The sequence below is a fragment of the Artemia sp. Qi Xiang Cuo genome, unplaced genomic scaffold, assembly GCF_049724085.1.
Source record: "Artemia sp. Qi Xiang Cuo unplaced genomic scaffold, ASM4972408v1 HiC_scaffold_3386, whole genome shotgun sequence".
In the NCBI taxonomy this organism is placed as follows: Eukaryota; Metazoa; Arthropoda; class Branchiopoda; order Anostraca; family Artemiidae; genus Artemia; species Artemia sp. Qi Xiang Cuo.
Window position 1 is genome coordinate 1,200,696 of NW_028300811.1, and position 24,956 is coordinate 1,225,651.

Here is a 24,956-nt window from a genome sequence, read left to right on the forward strand (position 1 = left end):
GCTGAGTATCAAGGAGTTTCCCATTAGGCACTTCAAAGACATGCCCTCCGTTTTTTCATAGCATTTCTACGGTATGCTCTCTAACGTCACTGCATTTATGCAAAATTCTCGCCTGGCAAGATTCCAAGATGCTTTGACACAATGTAATTACTTGGAATGTGGTCGGTATAATATACATATAGTAATAATAGTAAAATTAATACATGGAAAGTATTTCAAGCATATAACCACCCTAGTTTCTACGGCAGGCTCTCTGCCCTCACGACAGCCATAGGTACAATAGTTTTGGATTTCAAGCAGAGCCCTGTGACATTACGACAGCCATAGGAAAAATAATATTGGATATCAAAGACAATGCCTCCCTTTTCAAATGGTAATTTAAAAACATGCCCTCTGACGTAACTTATTTTATGCAAAATTCTCACCTGGCAAGATTCCCAGATGCTATGACACAATATAATCACTTAGAATGTGGTCGGTATAATACATATATAGTAATAACAGGGAGGTTAACATGGCATTTCCATGAGTTCTGTAGGGGGTGTATATGTGAAGCTTCTAGCCCCTCGCACCTGTACAATTTGGTCGGCTAATTTTACCGGTGCCCTCCGAAATTATCCAAGACACCCCTTTGTGTTTCAAGCGTATGCCCTCTCTTTCCCATTAGGCACTTCTGCAACATGCCCTACCTTTCCCATTGAATTTCTGCAACATGCCCTGTGACATCAGAACTTGCCCTCTCTTTTTCTATAGGATTTTAAACGCATGCCGTCTGACGTCACTACATTTATGCAAAATTCTCATGACAGCCCTGGCAAGATTCCCTGCTACTATGACACAATATAATTAATTGGAGTGTGGTCGGTATAATACACATACATTAATATCAGGGAGATTAATAGGGAATTTCTGGAAGTCAGATAGGAAAATTAACATTGGATTTCTGTGACACCCAGAGAGAAATTAACACAGAGACAATGGCATTGGATTTCAAGCACACCGATAGGGAAAATATCATTGGGCTTCAAGCGGTCTCGGAATACAAGCGGTCAGATAGCGGATTAACATGAGATTTCAAGCAGTCCCGGAATGCAAGTGGCCTCGGAATACAAGCGGTCACATAGCTGATTAACATGGGATTTCTAAAACATGCCCTCTGACGTCACAACATGCCCTCTTTCTGCAACACAGATAGGGAAATTAAAACAGGGAAAATAGCATTGGATTTCTAGCACACAGATAAGGAAAATAGCATTGGGTTTCAAGCAGCCCATTAGGCATGGGGCTCTTGACCCCTCGCACCTGTAAAAAGCGGTCAGCTGTTTCTACGGCATACCCTCTGACGTTATCCGACACAACCCTATGGTTTAAAGGGTTGGAGAAGTGGAGCTACCAACCGGTCAGGTCGTCATACCTACGCAATGCGGTCCCGACACACGCCTCTAGACTCCAATGATGTCACACGATTTCGCTCGTTTTAAACGGACAGCTCTAACCAATGGGGAATCCCTGACTGTAACTGAGCACGAAACACACCTTACGTAATGATTGTGCAACACTTTCACGTAATTTATTTTTAAATTTTATTTGTCACCTGAAATGCACAGAGTTTTTTTCTTTCATTAACTAAATGGTGGCACGCACTTTATGTAAGGTCGCGTAATGATTGCGCAACCATCACTGCTAAATAATACCTTTTTTGATATTTTTCGCTCGAAACCCTCAACACATTGTTTTCCTCCTTTCATCTTAATGAAATTTTATTTTTCACCCGAAACGCTTCACACATTTTTCTTTCTTTTATTCTTTAGTTATTTCTTTTTTCTATAGTTCTTTACTCCGCGAGGACTCAAAAGGTCAATTTTCTTCCATTAGAACTGTGCCTTTTCAAGTCGCCCATGAAACCCTTTCCAATATTCTGTTCCAAGAAATACTTTTTACATGATAGCCATTACTATGCAATAACACAATCCCCTTTACGTCACAGGAGTTCCATAACAATTGCCGTTGTTTTTCCATGCACCTGCAACAATTGACACGCAGAGGGGGGCAATTGATTACTAGAAATTTCATAAATTTTGTATTACTTGCTCGTTAAGTAATGCTTTTAGAGAGTTTTTACCTGATAATATTGTGGGTTACTCTTAGCTTATATATTATTAAAAAGGTGAGAGGCGCTGAAACAAACTTAAATGTGTAAATGCTTATGTATTGAAGAACTGTTTTAGAACAAGGGATCTAAAAAGACACAAATCTTTGCAAATAAAAATTTATTATTAAAAACGCTAGAAAATCTCGAAATCACAGAAAAGCATTTAAAACTCAACAAATGAAAAAATTCTTGAAAGGGCATATAAAAAATACAAAAATCAATAAAATCATGAAATCCCAGAAACAGCAGTTAAAATGCAACAAATGAAAAAAAAAATCAAAAACTTGAAAAGGCATATTAAAGATAAAATATAAACAAAAGCATACGTGAAGTAAAGAAAGGCTGGGTCCTAGCAGACTATTACAGAGGAGAGGGGTGTTATTAGAGATAAATTTAAGCCCTTCTAAGACACTTTGAGAAGTTTTGTAATGAAAATATCCATTTCTTTGAGTAATAGCTAGATTTTCACCTCCTCCATGGAAAAAATTCCTTAATGCCTCCACCTTAACTTTTAAGCTATAGTTCATCCCACAATGAAATTACTTGACTGACTCCCCCCCTGACAAAATATCATCACCTCCAACACGATTCTTCAAAACATTTCTTGTTAAAATTATGCGTCAATCGGATAATTCAAGGTTTTGCAAACCAAAATTATCACAATAACCTTCAAAACACTCCACACCGCTATGGCATAACATCCCGTTCATTATCTAAATGGCACCAACTCTCATCCCCTAAGAAGTTTTCAACCCTTTCGCTCCAAAAATAAGCTTCTGGATTCAAAATTAAACAGTGTTATTTTTTCTTGAACTGCGGAAACTCGATATTTCATTGGTAGAACGTGTTCTTCCAATGCAACTCATGCCTCAATGTATTTAAAAACATTTCTTTAATCTGCCTACTACTTATTTCTACTGTTCTTATAAAAACGGTGACTTGATGACACCTTGTTACACTCGTCATCATTATTTATGCATTTTCCTTACGATTGATTATCCCCAACCGACACATTTTCTATTGCCATTATTTTCCAACTATTCCCTACCTGTACCACACTATTACTGGTCCTTTGGAAGTCTCTAACACCCCCTCTTCATTCCTAAGACAGTTTTCAGATATTTTTCTGTTAAATATCACGCTTTAAATCCATTGATTCATGTTTTCTCAACCCAAGCCTATCATGATGCCCTGCAAAGCACTCAACACCATTACAGCTTTACGCGCCAGCTACATCCGTCATCCCCGTGGCTCCATACCCACCCTAAGACATTTTGAACCGTTTCACTTCGAAAATAAACTCCTGAATCTAATTAAAAATATATTTTTGGACAGAGAGAAGTCACTTGTTCTTTACAAGCGTGAAATACTCCAACCAATTTGCGTCACAGAACCACACTATCGCCACTCTCTGACTCCCTCTACCATCGTCCCCATCATTCCGAAACACTTTTCAGACATTTCATGTTGTAAGTTGTACTTCAACCCGTTCATTCAAGTATTCGCAACCAATTCACGCCAATGTGCCACACTATAACTAATTTTTAGGAACCCTGCGACACCCGTCATCATCATTGAGAGCATCTTCATACGTTTCAAACACACACAAACAAAAACAAACACAAACAAAAACACACGCACAAACACAAACACACAAAAACAAAAAAACACACACATAAGCAAAAAACTTACAAACGCACACACACACCCACACACACACATACACACACATACTAACAAAAACACAAAAAAAAACACACATAGACACAAACACAAACAAAACACACAAAAAACCAAACACAGAGAAACATACACAAAAATAAACACACAAACACACACACCTTTTGCATAGAAGATAGAAAAAGTTTCTCTTCGATTCTGAATATCCTCCGGAGTTGATAGCGTACACTAAAAATGCTGAAAACAAGACAAAGTAATGCAATAACATATTTCTTATTGAAATAATTGCATGTTGAATATCATCATAAGAAATGAGCAGCTATAATCTACTCATATGATACTTCATCTTGTTTTCAACCAGTAGCAAGAAATTGAATGTCATCGTCTACTTAAAGTTTTAAACTAGTATTCTCTTTCAGCACTATCAAGTCTTGAAATAAAACTCTTGCGTATCCAGCACCACCGATAATTTTGAATTCATTCGGAATTCCAAAGGGATTTAACTCCTTAGTTTCATGACAGCGCACGCTTACATTTCCAATAAGATCGTCAATAACACTTGTTTCATAGTTCAAATATTTCTCTTTGCTAGCATTCAATGTTAACATAACTTTATTATATGGGCAAACTTTATTGGAATACTTTACATTCACCTCTTCCTTTATGGTACTAGTGACGTTTGCATAGGGTTTGTTTTTCATCAAATCATTTTTAATCTCCTTGCTGATAATTGCGTGCAAGTGCTTTTTTTATTTTACTTGTAGTTTCATTGTCTACTACGAAATTATTTTTGCAAATCTCATAATTTTGACACCTGGATATTATATGGTTTATTATATTGATAGAAGAGTAGGCCTGTCTTTGCAATGTATTCTTTTGAATTCTCATACCTGAAATAAGACGATAAGATTTATCAAGAGGTAATATGTTACCAGCACTGTAAGTTGCCCATCGTTGTCAACTAAAAGTTTCAGAATAGCATTTTCTTCGAGCACTATCATCTCTGGTAACGCCACTATTGCATATCCACAATCACTAATAATGAAATTTTTCGGTATTCCAAAGGAATTTGACTTCTTAGTGCCATGGCAACGCATGCATACATTTCCACGAAAATCTCCACTAACACTTGTTTCATAATTCAAGTATATCCTATTATCGGCATTCAGTGCGACAATAACTTTGTCATGAGCACAAATCTTCTTGGAATATTTCATCTTGATTTTTTTAAAATAAGATTTGGATGTTTATCCATCCAATTTACAACTTATCCTGATCAAAAAATTATAATAAAGTATATATACTTGATGACCAGCCATAGATTACAACTAAAGCAATCGCAAAAAAAATCTTGGAATTGACGGATTTTGGAGGTGAATTAGTGGAATCAGGGGCAGAAGTGAGAACCAGCTTTTTCAGTCCTTTTGATAGAAGGAGCAAAAGTTTAAATCTTTGAGTATCTGATGCGTGTTTTCGTATCAGGTATACTTTCTGGTACCCATTGAAAGAAATACCGAACTTTATCTTCAGGCTCATGAACTGAATGTGGGTATTTTTAAAAATTGAAGTCTTCCAAATTGAATAATACAATGTCTTTATCAAATTTTAATTAAGACATTATCAATCGGCACGTTTTCCTTAACATAGACAGCTCGCACACCAAAAAAACTGCATATTTTTCAAATTTCTTCTTTTACTTTTTTTATTTCATAACCAATTTCATGGCATGGTCTTATGATTTTATGTTAAAAACCGTTTCGGTTTATATAATTTAATGTTCAACACCATTATTTTGTATCATACAAAAACATATTTTATTTGAGATTACATTTCAGCTATAAACTTAACAGTATTATTCATCTAACTATACGAATGCCACTTAAAAATAACACCAATAGAGAAATGTTTCACTCCGAGATATTCCGAGTCAATCACACCGAATATAATAATATTTGCTGAAGAAAATCTATGTCGACACAGTGAACTCTCTTTTAATAATGAAGAACGATCACTCAAGATAGTATCAGTTTTCTTTTAACATACCATATGACCGTTCTAATAGTGCCAAGTTTCCCACCAAAGAAAACAAATTTATCTTAGATGAAACAATTTTTTGTACAAATTTTCTCTTCGAACTAAAAGTTTTTCTCATTAATACTAAGAAATATTTACTTAACGCAGGCTAGGACTGGTTAAGTTAGGTTAGAGGACAAGTCATCTAACCCAAATTAACCTAACCTAGCCTATGTTGAGTAAATGTTTGTTAGTATTTATTAAAAAAAAGAAAATGTGTGATCATGACAAAGTTATTGTTGCATTTAATGCTGATAATGAGAAATACTTGAATTATGAAACAAATGTTAGTGGTGATCACATTGGAAATGTATGCGTTTGTTGTCATGACACTAAGAAGTTAAATTCCTTTGGAATACCGAAAAATTTCATTGATAGTGATGGTGTACATGCAAGAGTGACGTTTCCACAGATGATGGTGCTCAAAGAGAATGCTAGTCTGAAACTTTTAGTTGACGACGATGGGCAACTTCATGCTTATAATGCTGGTAACACATTACCTCTTTATGAATTTTATCTCAATCTTTCAGCTATTAGCATTCAAAAGAATACAAAGAGAAGACATGCCTACTCTTCTATCAATATGATACACCATATAATATCCAGATGTCAAAATTGTCAGCTTTGCAAAAATAATGTCGAAATAGACAATAAAACTGCAAGTAAAAGAAAAAACCACTAACACGCATTATCAGCATGGAGATTAAAAATGATTTGATGAAAAACAAACTCCATGCAAAAGTCACTAGTTCCATAATGGAGAAGGTGAAGGTGAAGTATTCCAGTAAAGCCTGTCCACGTAATAAATTTATCGTAGCATTTAATGCTAGCAAAGAAAAATATTTTAATTATGATAGAAGTCTTAACGATGATCTTATTGGAAATGTATGTGCGAGCTTTCATGATACTAAGGAGTTAAATTCCTTTGGAGTTCCAAAAAAATTCGACATTATTGGTGGTGCTGGATGTACAAGAGTATTATTTCCAGATATTGGTTGTGGTAATACATTACCTATTGACAGATGCTATTGTCATCTTTCAGGTATTAGCATTTGAAAGAATACAAGAAGAAGAAAACAAACATATCATTGTAAACGTATCAATATTATATCACATCCAATGGTCAAAACTGTGATCTATGTAAAGATAGTGTCGTAATAGACAATGAAACTGCAAGTAAAATAAAAAGGGCATTGACAGGTAATATCACCAAGGAAGATTAAAGATGAATGATAAAAAACAAAGCATCATCAGACGTTACTGTTACTAGCATGGGTTTACCAACGGATGCATTTCATGAAGCCGGCAATATCGACAATAAAATGTATAATATGGTTATTAAAAGTTGTGTATAACCCCCACCCTCCCCTCCAAAAATGGATATGTTTGACATCTCATGGGAAAACACGATGAAGTATTTTATGAGTAGATTTAAGGTGCTCATTTTTAATGAAAATATTCAACATGCATTTATTTCAATAAGAAATATGTTAATGCATTATTTCGTCGTGATTCCAGTATTTTTAGTGTACGATATCAACTCCAGAGGAAATTGTGAATCGAAGCATAACTTTTTCTATCTTCCATGCAAAAGGTGAATGTGTGTATATATGTTTGTTTGTGTTTGTGTGTTTGTTTTTGTGATGTGCGTGTGTGTGTTATTTTTTGTATGTGTTTGTTTTTTTGTGTGTGTCTGTGAGTGTGTGTGCGTGTTTTTGTTTGTCTGTTTTTGTTTCTGTGTGAGTGTTTGTGTGTGTGTGTTTGTATGTGTTTTTTTTGTGTGTGTGTGTGTACGTTTGTGTTTGTGCGTCTATGTGCGTGTGTATATTTTTTGTGCATGCGATTGTTTTGTGTGTGTTTGTGTGGTTTTGGTTTTTTGTTTTGTGTTTGCGTGTCTTTGTTTATGTGTCTGTGTGTGTTTTTGTGTGTGTGATTGTTTTTGTGTGTTTTTGGATGTGTGTGTTTGTGTGTGTTCGTATTTGTGTATGTGTGTGGTTGTGTTTGTGTATGTGTGTTTAATTGTGTGTGTGTTTGTTTGTAAGTGTGTGTATGTGTGTTTGTGTGTGTGAATTTGCTTGTGTGTTGTTTTTTTTTGTGTGTTTTTGTGTGTTTGTGTGCGTGTGTTTATGTGTGTGTGTATTTCAAACGTTTGAAGACGCTTACGATGATGATGACGTTTGTCGCAGGGGTGCTAGAATGTAGTCATAGTGTGGTACTGTGGCATGAATTGTTTTCTAAAACTCGAATGAATGGGTTGAAGTAAAAATTTTGACATGAACGTCTGAAAATTGTTTTGGGAAGATGGGGATGATGGTAGAGCGGGTCAGAGAGCGGTGACAGTGTGGTTCTGTTACGAAAATTGTCTTGAGTACCACACGCTAGCAAAGAACAGGTGACTTAATTTCAAAAATATATTTTTTAATTAAATTCATGAATTTATTTTCAGATTTAAATTGTTGAAAATATCCTAGGGTTGGATGGTGCATTGGGGATGACGGATTTAGCTGGCACGTAAGGCTGTGATGGTGTGGAGTGCTTTGTGGGGCATCATGATAGGCTTACGTTGAGAAAACTTGAACCAATGAACTTACGAAGGTGATGGTCTTAGAGAGTACCAGAGGACAAGTAATAGTGTGGTACAGGTTGGGAATTGTTGTAAAATAATAGCAGTACAAAGTATGTCCGTTGAGGCTATTCAAGCGTTAGAAAAACGCATACATAATAGTCACAAGTGTCACAGGGTGTCATCAAGTTACCGTTTCTTATAAAAACAGTGAAAATAAGTAGTAGGCACGTTTGAGAAGTTTTATTTAAATGCTCCGTGGCGTGAATTGTATTTGTGTAACACGCTTTAGCAATGAAATATTGACTTCCCGCAGTTCAAGTAAAATTAACACTGTTTAATTTAGATTTCAGAAGCTTATTTTCGGATCGAAAGGGTTAAAATTCTTAGGGGTTGAGGGCTGGTGCTAGCAAAGAGAAATATGTGAATTATTAAACATGCGTTAATGACAATCTTATTGGAAATGTATGCGTGCTCAGTCATGACACTAAGAAGTTAAATTCCTTTAGAATTCCAAAAAAATTCAAAGTTACTGGTGGTGCTGGTTGTGCAATAGTATTATTTCCAGAGAGGATAGTGCTCAAAGAGAATGCTTGTCTAAAAGTTTTAGTAGACGATGAAGGTCAAATTCTTGCTAATGGTTGTGGTAATACATTATCTGTTGATAGATCCTATTGTCATCTTTCAGGTTTGATCATAAAATGGATCATAAATTAACATGGTATTCACGTGATGATAAGACAGCAAACCTTATTGATTTTGTTATAATAAACGAAAGACTGGCAGGATCAATACAAGATACTAGGGTATATATGAGTGCTGTTATTGATGTTAAAAGTAAAGATCGCCATTTAGTAGTGTCAAGGATTAACTTAAAGCTGAAATATCGGAAGGGTAACTACCTCCCGGGAAGTTATGATGTTGATAGCCTCCAGCATGAGAATTTGAGAGAAAATTTCCAGGAACAGTTGAATACTATACTTGAGAGTTTAAAATTTGGTAATCTAGAAGATGTTTCGAATAACTTTAGAAAAATAGTTTGTGAAGTTGCTGAAGGTGTATTAGGGAAAAAAGCTAGAACTGCAGCTATGAATATTAGTGAAAAAGCTTTATGTTTAATAGAAAGGAGAAAGGACTTGTACAAGAATTATCTAAGTAATAGAACGTATGAAAACAAAAGAAATGTAAAGAAATTGGAGAAAGCATTAAAATATGAACTAAGGAGGTGTGAAGTGGAGGCCATGGATAAAATTGCCGAGGATCTGGAAGATGCAGCTAGACGGCATAATAGTAAAAATATTGTACTGGCACGTTAACAAATTGAGAGGGAGTAGTCAATCCGGACTTGGCTCGAGTTAAAGATAGTAATGGGGTCACAATTAGCGATAAGGAAAAAACTAAAGAGAGATGGGCCGAACATTTTGAGAATTTTCTTAACCGGAGATAGAGTTGCAGGAAAAAATATAGAGGAAAATGAAAAAGTTTGTGATACCTTGGATGTGAAGGAAGATTTGTTTTGTGAGGAGAAATTAGCAATAGTACTAAAAGGATTAAAGAATAATAAGGCTCCTGGTACTGATAGGGTGGTAAATGAGTTTCTTAAATATGGCGGCTCTGAGGTTAGAAATAAGTTACTGAAGATTATGAATATGATTTTTGAAAAAGGGGAAGTACCTAAAGATTTTAGGAAATCCTTAATTAAGCCAGTTTATAAGATAGGTGATAAAAGTTAGTGTGGTAATTATCGAGGCATTAGTCTGGTCTCTGTAGGTAGCAAATTACTTAGTAATATGATACTTTTTAGACTGAGAAATGCTGTAGACAAAGTTTTAAGAGAAGAACAGTGCGGTTTTAGAAAAGTTAGAGGATGTGTCAACCAAATTTTTACTCTTAGGCTAATAATTGAGAAGTGCCTTAGTTGTCAAACACCTTTGGTCCTCAGTTTTATAGGTTTAGAGCAAGCGTTCGGTTCTGTTGATAGAAGAGCTTTAGTTAAGGTTTTATCCTTGTATGGTATACCAGACAAATAAATTAAAGTGATTAGTGCTATGTACGGTGTAATAACTGTGATCAATACAAAAACAATTTCGTATTAGACAATGAAAATCCAACTAAAATAAAAAGGGCATTGACAGGTAATATCACCAAGGAGATTAAGTATGAATTATGTAAAACAAAACTTCATCAGACGTTACTGATCCCATCATGGGTTTACCAATGGATGCATTTCATGAAGCCGGCATTATCTACAATTAAGTGTATGAGATGGTTTTCAAAAGTTGTGTATACCCCCCACCCTTCCTCCAAAAATGGAAATATTTGACATCTCATGAGAAAAAACGAGGAAGAATTTTATGAGAAGATTTAAGGTGCTCATTTTTAATGATGATGTTCAACATGCAATAATTTCAATAGAATATATGTTATTGCATTACTCTGTCTTATTTCCAGTATTTTTAGTGCACGGTATCAACTCCGGGGGAAATTCAGAATCGAAGTATAGCTTTTTCTATCTTCTATGCAATAGGTGTGTGTGCGTGTGTTCCTGTGTTTGTTTGTGTGTGTGTTTGTGTGTATGTGTGTGTGTGTGTGTGTGCATGTATCTGTTTTTTTCTCTGTGTGTGTGTGTTATTGTGTGTGTATGTGTGTTTGTGTGTTTGTGTGTGTGTTTGCGTGTGTGTGTTTGTACGTGTGTACATATGAGTGTGTGCGTGTGTATACTTTTTATTTATCTGTTTTGTTTTTTGTGTGTGTGTGCTTGTGTATGTGTGCGTGTTTTGTGTGTGTGTGTGTTTTGTGTGTGTTTTTTCGTGTGTCTGTTTTTGTGTGAGGCTTTGTTTTTGTTTGTGTATGTGTTTGTGTGAGTGTTTGTGTTTTTTGTGTTTGTGTCTGTCTGTGTGTTTTCGTGTGTGTGTTTTGGTTTGTGTGTGTTTTTTTTGTATGCGTGTGTTTATGTGTGTGTGTGTGTGTGTGTGTGTGTGTGTGTGTGTGTGTGTGTGTGTTTTTGTGTGTGTGTGAGTTTGTGAGTCTGTATGTGATTTTCTTTGTGTGTTTTTTTATGTGTGTGTGTGTGTTTGTGTTTGTGTGTTTCAAACGTTTGAAGACGACTACAATGATGATGACGTGTATCGTAAGGGTTCTAGAAAGTAGATATAGTGTGGTACTGTGACGTAAATAAAACTTTTAACATGAAATATCTGAAAAAGTGTTTTCAGACAAAAAAAGTGTGTGTGTCTGTGTTTTTATGTGTTTCTGTGTGTGTGTTTTCGTGAGGGTGTTTTTTTGGGTGTTTTTTTTTGTGTGTATGTTTATGTGTGACTGTGTGTGTGTGTGAGTTTGTGTGTCTATGTGTGTTTTTCTTTGTGTTTTTTTTTGTGTGTGTGTGTGTTTTTGTTTCAAACGTTTGAAGACGCTTACAATGATGATGACGTGTGTTGCAGGGGTGCTTGAAAGTAGTTATAGTTTGGTACTGTGAAGTGAATTACTTGCGAAAACTCGAATGAATGGGTTAAAGTAAAACTTTGAACATGGAATGTCTGAAAAAGTGTTTTGAGAAGATGTGAACGATGGTAAAGGGGGTTACAGAGCCATGATAGTTTAGTTTTTTGAAAAAAATTGGTTGGAGTATCACACGCTAGCAAACAACAGTTGACTCCTCTTTGCTACGAAATTCAATGTTTTATTAGATTCATGAGTTTATTTTCGAAGTGAAACGGTTCAAAATGGCTTAGGGGCAGATGGTGCCACGAGGATGACAAATTGAGCTGGCACATAAAGCTGTGATGGTGTGGAGTGCTTTGTGGGGCATCAAGATAAGCTTGGGTTGAGAAAACATGAACCAACGGACATAATGCGAGATTTTTAACAGTTATCTTGAAACTGTCTTAGGAGTGAAGGTGCAGGTGCTAGAGAGCGCCAGAGGACCAATAATAATTTGGTACAGGTTGGGAATTGTTGGAAAATATTGGCAATAGGAAATATGTCTGTTGGGGGTATTCGAGCCTTAGACATTGATGACGAATATCACAGGGCGTCATCAAGTCACCATTTTTATAAAGCCAATGAAAATCAGTAGTAGGCTCGTTCAAGAAGAATTTTTTAAATACTGTGTGGCGTGCTTTGAGTTGGAGTAACACTTTTTAGCAATGAAATATCGAGTTCTCGCTGTTCATGTAAAAAAAACTGTGTAATTTAGATTTCAGATGCTTATTTTTGGAGCGACAGAGTTAAAACTTTCGTAGGTATTTAGGGCTGGTGCCATTTGAATGATGGAGGGGGGTGTAGTACCATAGCTGTGTGGACTGTCTTGAAGGTTATTATGATAAGTTTGGTTTGCAAAAACTTGAAACATCCGATTGACACATAATTTTTTACAAGAAATGTCTTGAAGAATCTTCTTGGAGGTTATAATGTGTTGTCAGGGGGGGGGGGAGCAGTCAACTAATGTCATTGTAGCTATATCGTAAAAATTAATGTGGGGGACATTAAGGAATTGTTTCCCTGGAGGAGGTGACATTCTAACAAGTACTCAAGGAAATGAATATTCTTATTAAAAAGTTCTCAAAGTATCTTAACAAGGCTTAAATTTTAATAACAACCCTCCAACCCTCCTCTGGAATTGTCTGGTAGGACCCTGTCTATCTTTAATTCACGTATGTTTTTGTTTATATTTCATCCTCCAGAAGCCTCTTCAGGTTTTTTTTTTTTTATTTGCTGAGTTTTAACTGCTTTTTCTGTAATTTCATGATTTTATATTGTTTTGTATCTTTTATAGACCCTTTCATATTTTATCTTTTTTCATTTGTTGAGTTTTATGTGCTCTTTCTGTGATTTCATGATTTCACAGCGTTTTTAATAATAAAATTTCATTAAAAAAGGTGTCTTTTTAGGTCCCTTGTTCCAGAACGATTCTTCAATACATAAACATTTACATATATAATTAAATATATTTTAGCTCCTCTCGCCTTTTTAATAATATATACTGTAATAGTAACCCAAAAAATTATCAGGTAACACTCTCTAAAAGTTTACTCATCGAGCAGGTAATACAAAATAAGTTTTTTAGTGTGTTCTATTTTGTTACATTTCTTCTTAAAAGCTTTTTTTCAGTGTCTTCTGTTTTAATACATTTCACCTTAGAAATTTTTTCAAAGTGTCTTCTTTTGTCCCACAAACTCTGAGTCTAAAAATTCTAAGTCTAAAAAATTCTGAATCAAAAAAGTACCAAGTTCAAAAACTTGTAAGTCCAAAAATTTGAGTTCCAAAAATTTTGAGTCCAGAAAATTCCGAGTCAAAATAATTCTAAGTCCAAAAAATTCTAAGTAAAGAAATTCTAAGTCCTAAAAAAGAAAAAAAAGGGTGGGGCAAAATGTTGGGAGGGGGAGGGGTGTTAGGAATATTGGGGTTTCGGACATGGCTTAATATGGACGAATTTATTAATTTGTCAGATTTATAACGTCATCACTACTTGATTTCTCAGGATTTTTCTGAATTTACAAGGTTTGTTTCGGATTTCTATGATAAAATTCGTTTTTCGGCGCCTACGACATTATTAGTTTCAACTTTATGCATACTCCAATACTAAACACTATTTTATGTTGACTGCACTCCTCACTTGTTTCTCGTGTATTATAGCAATCACAGCCAAATAGTGAAGTTAGGTCAATCTAATCAATCAACTTGTGAAGGTTGAATATATACTAATCCTATTCTGACATTTATATGATGTGGCGTAATAGTAGTCATTCCCTCAGATTTACCATTAGTTGATAAGCGATTAAAATTTCAGCCCTTTACCAGTTTTATTCAAACTAAAAAATTATTCATATTATTGTCAATTGGTTTTATCTGGATATTTATGTCCTGAGTTAAAACTATATGATAATAGAGTTAACTTTAAAAAGAAATCGATTGTGTTTGAATTTGCGCAACTAAGTCATTGCACTACTCAAGGCTAGAGAGTACGGTGACATTCAAGAATTCCTGGCCTTGATAAGGCTCATTAGCCTTCAGAAGCACCTGTCCTTGATATGGTTAACTCCTTCCAATTGCCGCAGGGTTTGAAATTCACCATTTTCGCTATCTGGATGCATATGGTGGTGTCTGAACTAGTTCAAGCTTCTAGTTCAAGATTCTAATCACCAGTCTATCGTTGGTGATAGAATTTTGGCGAGAAGTGGATATTTTTCTTGAAGTTTTTGGTGAATTTGAGATTGGATAATTACTGATTGGATAGTTCACTAACGCTGGTCGGAGAAACGTCAAATTTTGATTTCTCAAACACTATTTTTTTGAAAGCGGGCCCCGAGTATAGTTGGTTCTATTACCATACAGGGGCCCTTGCGAGTAGGTATCACTCCATGTTTTTTTGAAAATTTTCGAAGGCATAGTGGCATTATAGTCGAGAATTATGGCACTCACGAAACAAAATTTTGATGACCGAATGGACGAAGTCCTGCAGAAAATAGCAAAGCTCCAGCAGGAAAATAAACTTCTACGGTCGAAAAACAGGTCGCTCAGATCCGAGCTTTTAAGAGTTAAATCGAACACTCATCGGTCAGAACTATCCTCGAGAAAAAATAATCTTGTTATCCACGGTCTAGAATCTTCAGATGGCGAAGATCTCCGTCAGAAAGTAGTTGGTTCCTTCGAATCAAAACTCGGAATAGCTACTGCGAATGAGATACGGATGATATGGTATACAGAATTTCGAAGAAACCGTCGAATGCCGAGTCGTCTGGCTCTAGTGGTCCAACACTGAGAAACAGCGCGCAACGAGGAAAGTCCACTGATCCGATTTTCGCTAGCCTTGAAAATTTTGATCGGTCAGAAATAAAGAAAGAGTGTGGTAAACCGAAAAAAACCGGTTTTAGTGTATATGTTGACTTGCCAGCTGATCTCGGGAAACGACGCAAAGAACTTTTATCACTTGGTTATAAGCTACAAAATTCAAAAATAGCGAGTGAGAAAATAGTGGAAACGCGTCTGATCCAAAAAGGGATCAAACTTTGGTTAGAAACCAAGAAATCAAAGACGGATCAGTGGATGAAGTTTCCAGACGAATGCTACGATCCGCTCAAGCTTCCCCGCGCTGGCTCGGACGATGCGAATGATTCTGATTTGGACGCTTAGAATTTTCTCTTTTTTTTCGTTAATATCTTGTGAGGTTTGTGGGGCAGCTATAATACTGAAGTAATTAGGAGAGAATATTGGTGAAATTAGAGTAGTAAAATTGATGAAAAAATTAAATTTAAAAAGTATTATAACTGCACCATGAGAGAGTGTTTATGTGTAATTTGCTGCTTGCATATTCTTGATTTCTGTTTATCCAATGAGATGTTTTTCCTTTCCGTATTTTCTTGCTTTGTTTTTCTTTTCCAGAGTTATAAAAAAAGTTCGGATTTACAAACTTCAGAGTGGTCTAATGCTCTTCTCAAAGGTAGAGCCATTGTCTCTCTTCAGTATGTTGGTAAGTAATGAATTCCTGTTCTAATCCTCCCGGGGGTACCTCCTCGTCAACAACCCAAAGTAATGCTAGATTAGTAGAGCTGGAAGAACCTTTTTTTGATTTAGAAAATATTTTTGATTTAGAAATTAATAATGAATCAGATATCCTGTTATTTGATAAAAGTATTTTTCCTAGAAGCCGTTATGAAAAAGTGTGTAATTTAAGTACGGGACGCTCTGACTCTCAGCTCACTGTTCTTCAACTGAACTGTCAAGGGTTATGCTAACGACTCTTTCGCGGATATAACGACTCTTTGTCAACAGTTGCAGCCAGATGTAGTCGGACTTTGCGAAACCTTTTTAACAAGACAAACAGATACCCTTCTGTAAATACCTGGATATACTTCCCATTTTTTGCACAGAACAGCATTGAAGAGAGGAGGTTTAGCTATTTACACACGGCAAGAGTACTCGGTATGCATTAACAAAGAATTAACCCGGAATATAGAAGGAATTTATGAATCAATTTTCCTGGAAATATGTTTACCTTCACAGAAGAAATTAACAGTTGGAAAAGTATACCGCCAAACGGCAGGATCTGTTTCTTCATTCTTGGAAAACTTAAGCCAAATATCGGATCATCTAGAAAAACAAGGGAATGAAGCTATCTTAATGGGGGACTTCAACATCAATCTTACTCTTCCTCTATCCGCCGGTTCGACAGATCTGCTTAGTATGATGTCTGATTCGAATATGTACCCCTTGACAACGATTCCAACCCGAGTAATTGCCACTTCCCACTCAATGATTGACAACATTTTTCGACTCTGCCTCCAACATCATCCTCAGTTCTGCTATCTGACACTTCAGATCACTTCCCTCTGCTTACAAATTTCAACATACAACATAAATATCCAAAGCCTAATGCTTCGCTTAAGCAGGGGTTCACTACCCATAAACTGAATGACGAGAACTTGACAACTCTTAATCAGAATCTGGAGAGCACATCCTGGGAAAGTGTTATTAATTCTGATGATGTTAATTCAGGATTTGAGGAATCTCATAACATTTTCATGAGAATATATATGGATTGCTGATGCGAAAAGCGTTCAAGGAAGACGGGACGGAAGAATCAACCCATAAGCCCTTGGATTAGCCATTGACTGATCCAGTGTATTAACAGGAAAAATAAACTGTGGATGGATTATATAAATGACCCATGCATTGCAACGCTGGAGAGATATGAAAAATATAAAAAATGTCTTCGATCAGCTTTACGTAAAGCTAAACGAGATTATTTTAGTGAGAAAATAGCTAAAAGTGGTAAAAATTCTCGGAAAATATTGAAGGTTGTTACCTCCAAACTGCGTCCCTGCAGCCACCCACCTCAGCTTCCATCTAAATTATCTGTCAATGGGGAGACAGTAACAGGACCAGATAACGTTGCAAATGCATTGGGAACATTTTTTGCAGAAGTGGGCAGAAAAACAGCAGATTCTGTTAGGAATTCCGCGAAGAGTTTTAAAGATTACCTTGGCCCGGCATGCACTAAGTCAATTGCAATAGCACCTGTCTCTCCATCTGAAATTCTGCTAATTGTACTAAATCTAAGAGGCAATTCGACTTCTGGGTTCGACCGAGTACATTCCAAAGTGTTAAAAGCAGTTGCCCCTTCAATCATAGAGCCCCTTACTTATCACATAAATTTGTCTCTGCACAAGGGCACTTTCCCAGAACTGCTAAAGAAAGCTAGAATAATTCCACTGCACAAGGGGGTTCTCGAGTTGACCCGGCTAATTACAGACCTATTTCTATCCTCTCAGTTTTTGCAAAAGTATTTGAAAAACCTATGCAACAACAGCTACTCCAGTTTCTGGAGAAGAAAGGGTTTCTGAATAATCGCCAGTTTGGGTTCAGACCAGGGCACTCCACACAGGATGCACTAACGGCGTTAACTTTATGGATAAACAAAACTTTGGATTCTGGTCTAATACCTGCAGCGGTTCTGCTTGATATCAGGAATGCTTGATTGGTTCAGATCATATCTGAGGGACCACAGGATTATTTGGGAGAAGATCCTGGAAACGATGTGCTCATTAACTGCGGTGTCCCCCAAGGCTCAATATTAGGACCATTACTTTTCCTGATCCATGTTAACAATCTGAGTCGAGTGCTGAACCCGGCACGAACAAATCTTCGCTGCTGTTACTTGTGCCAGGGTGAAAACTCCCTCGAGTCCGAAGGTGAAGATGATGAACTCGTGGCTTTTGCCGATGACACCACGCTTGGTTTCTGTGAAACGGATAGGACAACGCTCATGTCTAAAATGAGGGTGGTTCTGGAGGGGACGTATCTCTGGATGGATTATAACCGACTTGTTATTAATGTTGAGAAATCTTGCGTTCTTTTTTTTCCGGGTTGGAAGTGTCCATCCGGAGACATGTGGTATCCAGACATCCAGAGGTGTGATTAATCAGCCAGAAAAGCATTTTGCAAATTACCTAGGAATCCTCCTCGATGAGAACCTATCATTCGTGCATCATATTCAAGCAGTAGAGTTGAAGCTATCCCGGAATTTGGGAATAATAAAAAAACTGAAAAGCGGCTTGCCGAAGAAAACGCTGGTCCTCCTGTAAAACGCTCTTATAAAACCCCATTTACAGTATTGTGCAAAGATCTGGCAATCAAATCTTAAATTCCACATGCGAAAACTGAATTCAATTCATCAACGATGCCTGATATTAATTTGAAAAAATGAAGAGTGCTTGTCATTAGGGTCCCTGCATCAATTATCATGCTTTACCTTTTTGTTCAAGTTTTTAGCTGGAGAGCTGCGATCTGCGTTTAAAAGATTATTTCGACCTATTTCAGACCAGCATAATCAGCATACTCGATCATCATCAAACCTGCAAATACCCCTCACCCCAACCGTGCGATCAGATTTCACTCCTAACTAGCTTGTGCAAAGATATGGAACCTGATCCCAGAAGAGCTGAGAGGTAGGAGCTCCCTCGCATCACTTAAAAAAAAGTAAAAAATCATTTAATAGCATTACAAATGAATATTTAATATAAAAAAAAATTAGAATCAAATGTAAGTAGTAAACTTAAAGTACAAATGTATGATTTTTAAGTATGACGGGTGGTTTCCCCTAAGGGTAAGGAACGGGAAGGTAATAGTTTTAGTTATTTGGAAATTGAGAGGTATGGTTGTGTCTGAGATTAGGAGTGGTGACCATTCTGCGTATTATGTTAAATTGTAAAGATTTTGGGTCTCGTCAACCAGGAATGGACTGAGTATTTTGATTATATGTGATTTATTCTTTTCATTTGTTAATTAACCCATTGAACATTGAAAAAAGAAACCGTAAACAGGGAGTTTTCGGCCTCATCTGTACTCCATAAAATAATATCACAGGATGAAAGAAGCTAACTAAGCAGAAGTACAACTTTGTCAGAAAAAGCTCGATTGATTTACTGCTGAACTCATCCCTTACTAGAATCCGCTAAATATTTGTTCACTAAATTAATAAACTTAACTCACTAAATTGATTCACAAAGGTTAATTTACTGCGTGTGAATGATAACAAGCTATCAAACATTGTTCTTTTTGGGCCACCTGGGGACAAAAAAAAATCAGGTCATCCTTGAATAGGGTTGGAAGAGGTCACAAGAAAGAAAGTAAGGAAACTGGGACTTATTTCCACGCAGTAAAAAGGGAAGCTTTACAGTGATTGAAATGAAAGAGGAGCGTGCACAACTCTGTTGGTTTGAGGTAGCTTAGTGCTTCAGTAAGTTGTTAGCAGCAGTAGTTCTAAGGATCAACTTAAGCCTGTTCCATTTCCGAGACGGAAAAAAGTCGTCCGCAGTTGGGATGGGAGGATGTCGTAAAGAAATAATTAAGCGAAATCAAAACTTCCTGTGAGGGTGTAAAGAGCTGTGGTGTAGCTTTGAATAGATTAGGATGGATTTCAAGCGTACGTAGCTGTGATGGTTTCAGGTGGTTTTATGCTGCCTTGAGTTTTTACTAGTTATATTAGTAGTTGTTTCAATCAATAAATGAAATCGAGGCCATTAAAAATTTAAACAGCTGTCATATATATGTGACGATATACGTGATTGAAAATGGGACTGGTCAAATATTCCTTAGGGTCCATAATAGAAAATGGGGCACCCTCAACTAGGCCCATAAATACAGGTGGAGGAGGAAGAAGGCTCCTCATTTGTAAACTTAATGGGTAATACCGATGTGTGCTCATGTCCCATGAATTACAAACCTTGTCCCAGTAATGGGTTAAATTGCATGACGAAGCAGAACACCATCATGGGAGGATCCTCTATAGTATGACAACTGTAGCAGGGCGTAAGATCAAGTTCTATAAACAACGGCCTCTGCAAAGTGCTGCCTCGACCCTGTTGGGGTGAATGCAAGACTGGGGATCTTGTGGTCAACTCTATTCACACTTGAGGAGTGGCACACCTAGAGGAAATTATAGCCTAGAAAATGAAACTGCGGTGGTACAGGAATCTGATTAAAGGACAGTCATTTTGCCCTTCATATGTTTTGGTAGGGGTTTTTGGGCTAAAAAACCTCTTCCTAGATAATTTTTCTACTATGGGTTACCTCCCCGCAGTTGCATAATATTTTTAGGTATGAATATATAATGAGTCAAAGGTATTAGGCCTGAGACTGTGCAGGATTACGACTTTCTTTGATAGAAGAGCAAAGCCAATTGCTGAAAACAATGTTGTGATCAAGATGAGCTCAGGATTACAAAAAGCCTCTATTCATTCTAGTGGTCCAAGTGACTCCTGGCTGTCCGATTCTATGCCGGCTTAAGTGCTTCGGTGCATATTTAAGTAGATATGCTGGAACCCATCATGTACAGAAACCCAGGATTATTGCTTTTCCTGAGGCCAAGATAATTCCAATAATTTAAAAAACAATAAATTAGGAACTTGGAATGTTACAGCATTAAAAGATAACTATCCTATTGACATTCTGACTGACGAATTCAAACGATACAAAATGGACTTATTAGAAGTTTAAAAACTCATATCCCAGGGGTAGGAAGCATGAAATTAGGTGATATTTATTTGTTTATTTATTTATTTCTAATCCATCATACAATACAAAGTTAAACAGAGACGGAGTAGAGATAAAACGACAAAAAAAAAATGAATATGAGGAAGAGAAAAAAAGACACAACACAGCTATCAGAGAAATTTCTTAGGAACAGCTATAAGGCACTGAAAAATTTTTACATGCATACAATTTAAATTATCATAGGCAGCGCATTAGTGCTGCCTAAGTAAAGAACGATGTTGGCACAATGATAATAATGTATTTCTTACCCGTCTCCAAACGAGGAATGACAGAGTACTATATACAAAGAAAAAAAGAACTTCAGCACTAAAAAATTATTTTCGCTATGAATAATAAGATCAATTTGATAACAGGAAGACTTCTCTTTGTTCACTATGCATAAGAAAACATTTAGCAAGGGTAACAACGGATAAGTGGGTGAGACAGCTAGGAATTTTTTAAATTTCGTTTAGTTTCTTACACTTGATACTATAAGAAGGATGTCTTTTATTTCCACAGTTTGCACACTTTATAGGGGCAGAATACGGTTGCTCAAGACTGGAGGTATGTCCTCCAGGACATCTAACACACTTTGCCGCATTTTTACAATCGGAAGCTACGTGTCCACAATGTTGGCAATTGAAGCAGCCTTTCGGAATAAACAGGAATTTCTCTATCCGAAAGAAATCACATACGATCTGAATACCGTGTCAGATTGCAGAGAAAAGGGCACTTTCGGTCGGAAATTACATTTTGAAAGTTGACGAGCTTCCGATTTGGATAGCTCTTGTGCATTCTGGTGAGGCAGTTTTTAAGTCTTTTTCTGTAACACAACTAGGTATCCCTGTCACAACGCCGAAAAAGACAGGCTCGGTCAATTATGATCTTGCATTGTGATATATATATATATATATATATATATATATATATATATATATATATATATATATATATATATATATATATATATATATATATATATATATATATATATATATGTATATATAAAGTAATGGTACAACGGACGGAAAACCCTTTAATAATCAACAGTAAAATATTAATAACAATCGGTATTTAAATCGATTAAAATTAAGGGAATGATCAGAGGAACGACAATACAAATTGGCCCCTTATTTTCTATTTTTGTTATTAAGGAAATGTTTATAGTTTATTTTCAGCATATGGTTCATACAAAGAAAATATAATGACATAGTTATACATACCTCACTAAGCACTTGTAATTCCCAAAATCCCAAAACAGTTTTGTTTGAAAACAAAAACTTTTATGAGCTTCGAGTAGCCCTCATATTATCGGTTTCAAACAGTTCGTGGTAACAAACTGTAAGTAAGGAGCGACCCGGCTCAATTGTAACCGAAAGACTAAAAAACGGGATTTTGATAACAATAGATACATCAAAAGAATTAGATTTTAATTTTGATTTCAAATATATAACTTTCATTAAGTTCAATCTTACCCGCCAAAAGTTACGTGCCTGAGAAAATTTGACTTATTTTCGGAAAAAGGGGGAGACACCCCCTAAAAAAAATCACACCACCAAATTCAGCGTATCAGAGAACCCTACTGTAGAGGTTTCAAGCTCCTATCTGCAAAAATGTAGAATTTTCCATTTTTTGCCAGAAGAAAGATCACGGATGCGTGTTTATTTGTTTGTTTTTTTGTTTGTTTTTTCTTTTTCCCAGGTGTGATCATATCGACCCAGTGGTCCTAAAATTTTGCGAGAGGGCCCAATCGAACGGAAATTAAAAGTTCAAGTGCCCTTTTTAAGTGACCAAAAAAATTGGAGGGCAACTAGGCCCCTCCCACTCTCATTTTTTCCCAAAGTCACCCGATTAAAATTTTGAGATAGCCATTTTGTTCAGCATGGTCGAAAATATGATAAAATGTCTTTTAGGATGACTTGATCCCCCAAAGTCCCCAGGGGAGGGCTGAAAGTTATGAACTTTACTCAATGTTAACATATAGTATTGGTTATTGGGAAGTATACAGACTTTTTCAGAGGAGATTTTTTCTGGTAGGTGGGGGAAGGAGAGGGTCGGGGGCTATATGGAAGGATCTTTCCATGAAGGAAGTTTTCATGGGGGAAGGGACATTGCTATGAAGGGGGCGCCGGATTTCCCAGCATTATTAAAGAAAAAGATCAGGAATTAAATAAAAAAAAACAAGTTTTTCAACTGATCAACTGATTGTGATTAAGAGGTCATTTTTAAAGAACTGGAAAAAAAATTCGAACTTTAGCTTAAAGAACAGGGTATTAACTAGGGAGCAAACCCTCTAATATACGTGTTAAAAATTTATGAATATAGAAGTTCGTTACGTAAGTTAATTCTAAGTTACGTATATTTATTACTAATAAAAACGTTCGTAAATAAAATTAAACAAGTTTCGAGAAAGCCATTTAACCAAATATAATATGCAAAATTTGTTTTAATTATTTATGTACGGTGAGCCGAGATAAAAACCTTCATTTATTCAAAAACGTTCAAAAATTAAATAAAAAAAACAATTTTTTTAACTAAAAGCAAGGAACGACGTTAAAATTTAAAACGAACAGAAATTATTCCGTAAATGAAAGGGATTGTCCCCTCCTCAACGCCTCGCTCTTTGCGCTAAGGTTTGACTTTCTCACAACTCTATTTTTTAAACAATAAAAAAACTTTAGCGTAAAGAGCGAGGCGTTGAGGAGGGGACAGCCCCTTCATATACGGAATAATTTCTGTTCGTTTTAAGTTTTAACGTCGTTCCTTACTTTCAGTTAAAAAAACTTGTTTTTTTCATTATTTTTAAGACTGTTTTAGCACAGAGCTTAACTATTTAAATCGTTCTGTTGAACAAAGGTCTTTGTTTAAAATTTTTCACTAATTTACGGTATTTGTGCATTTATATCTCTATCTTTGAAAAAAAAGAAAAATCAGTGGCTAACCACAATTTAAGTATTTTCTAATTTGTGAAGTTTCAGTAAAATTGAATTGAGCTCTTGCATTACAGAAGCTTACGTCAAAGGCTAAGTAATCATCATTTGTGGGGTAAAAAATTCTTTTTAAATTTGCAGCGTTTTTTGTAGTAATCCGCCTTTCTTATATTCACATTTATTTATTAATTGCTGGGTTTGTTTTCGATGCAACTAAAAATTATAATTTAGCTCTCTGACAGTTTTCCAATTCCTCAAACACACCAAATCACAAAAAATTGCTTTCATTTAGCCTTATAAACTTAACAAAACGTAACAAATGGATAAAAAAAGCTTGACAGCAGGTTTTATTCAAAATTCAACTAACCGCATTCTACTTACGGCAGTTTTTTGTTTTTTACAATCTGAAATGTGATCACTATTTTAGATTATACTTGATTCACTCTTATTCATAATGGCTTGGCATAGAGTTTTATCGATGATGGACATCACGATGACCTCAAAAACAACTTAAACTAAGAATCGAAATATTCACTTGGAATAATAGAATTTCCATTGCCATGGTAGATTTTGATTTCTTCATCACATTTATTATATTTATAATGCAATGGGTTGCTCAAAAGCGAACCGCTCATTAGTCGGTTAAAGGAACAATTCAGTATATAAAACAAATAAGGATATTCTGCTCCAAGAAGTGTATAAAAGTCTTGATCACCAATTTTCGATGTCATGTTATACTTGTAATAAAGAGACTTAAAACCACCGTCTGTTAAGTGGTAGTTGAATTCCGTACTTTTTCTGATTTTTTGTAAATCTAGAAGCATCACTCCTGCACTCAAGCCCTAAAAAACACATTAACATAAATTAAACAAATAAATGTATTTTATTATCTTTTGAAAATAGAAAAACAAGGCTGACGATACTCTCAACGACACCCCAGCATGAGGAAAGAGTAAGGAACCAAGATTAAGGAACCTATTTAGAGCTGTGGCAAATCTGGCTGAGCTTAGAAGGTCACACCACTGAC

At 35.9% G+C, this 24,956-nt stretch overlaps 2 protein-coding genes across 3 annotated transcripts in view; one reads left to right on the forward strand and one right to left on the reverse strand.

Moving 5' to 3' along the window:
* The first annotated feature begins 17,113 nt into the window (after window positions 1–17,113).
* On the forward strand, window positions 17,114–17,809 carry LOC148938342 (uncharacterized). The gene has a single exon (XM_089107860.1). It carries the CDS (start codon window positions 17,114–17,116, stop codon window positions 17,807–17,809), a length of 696 nt encoding a protein of 231 aa, XP_088963986.1.
* A 6,478-nt stretch (window positions 17,810–24,287) lies between these two features.
* LOC148938343 (xyloside xylosyltransferase 1-like) overlaps window positions 24,288–24,956 on the reverse strand; it is a 114,372-nt gene continuing 113,703 nt past the window's right edge. For both annotated transcript variants that reach the window (XM_089107874.1, XM_089107873.1), the window contains one exon: window positions 24,288–24,771. In XM_089107874.1, the coding sequence (XP_088964000.1) occupies window positions 24,445–24,771 (327 nt within the window). In that variant the 3' untranslated portion in view covers window positions 24,288–24,444. The remainder of the gene's footprint in view (window positions 24,772–24,956) is intronic.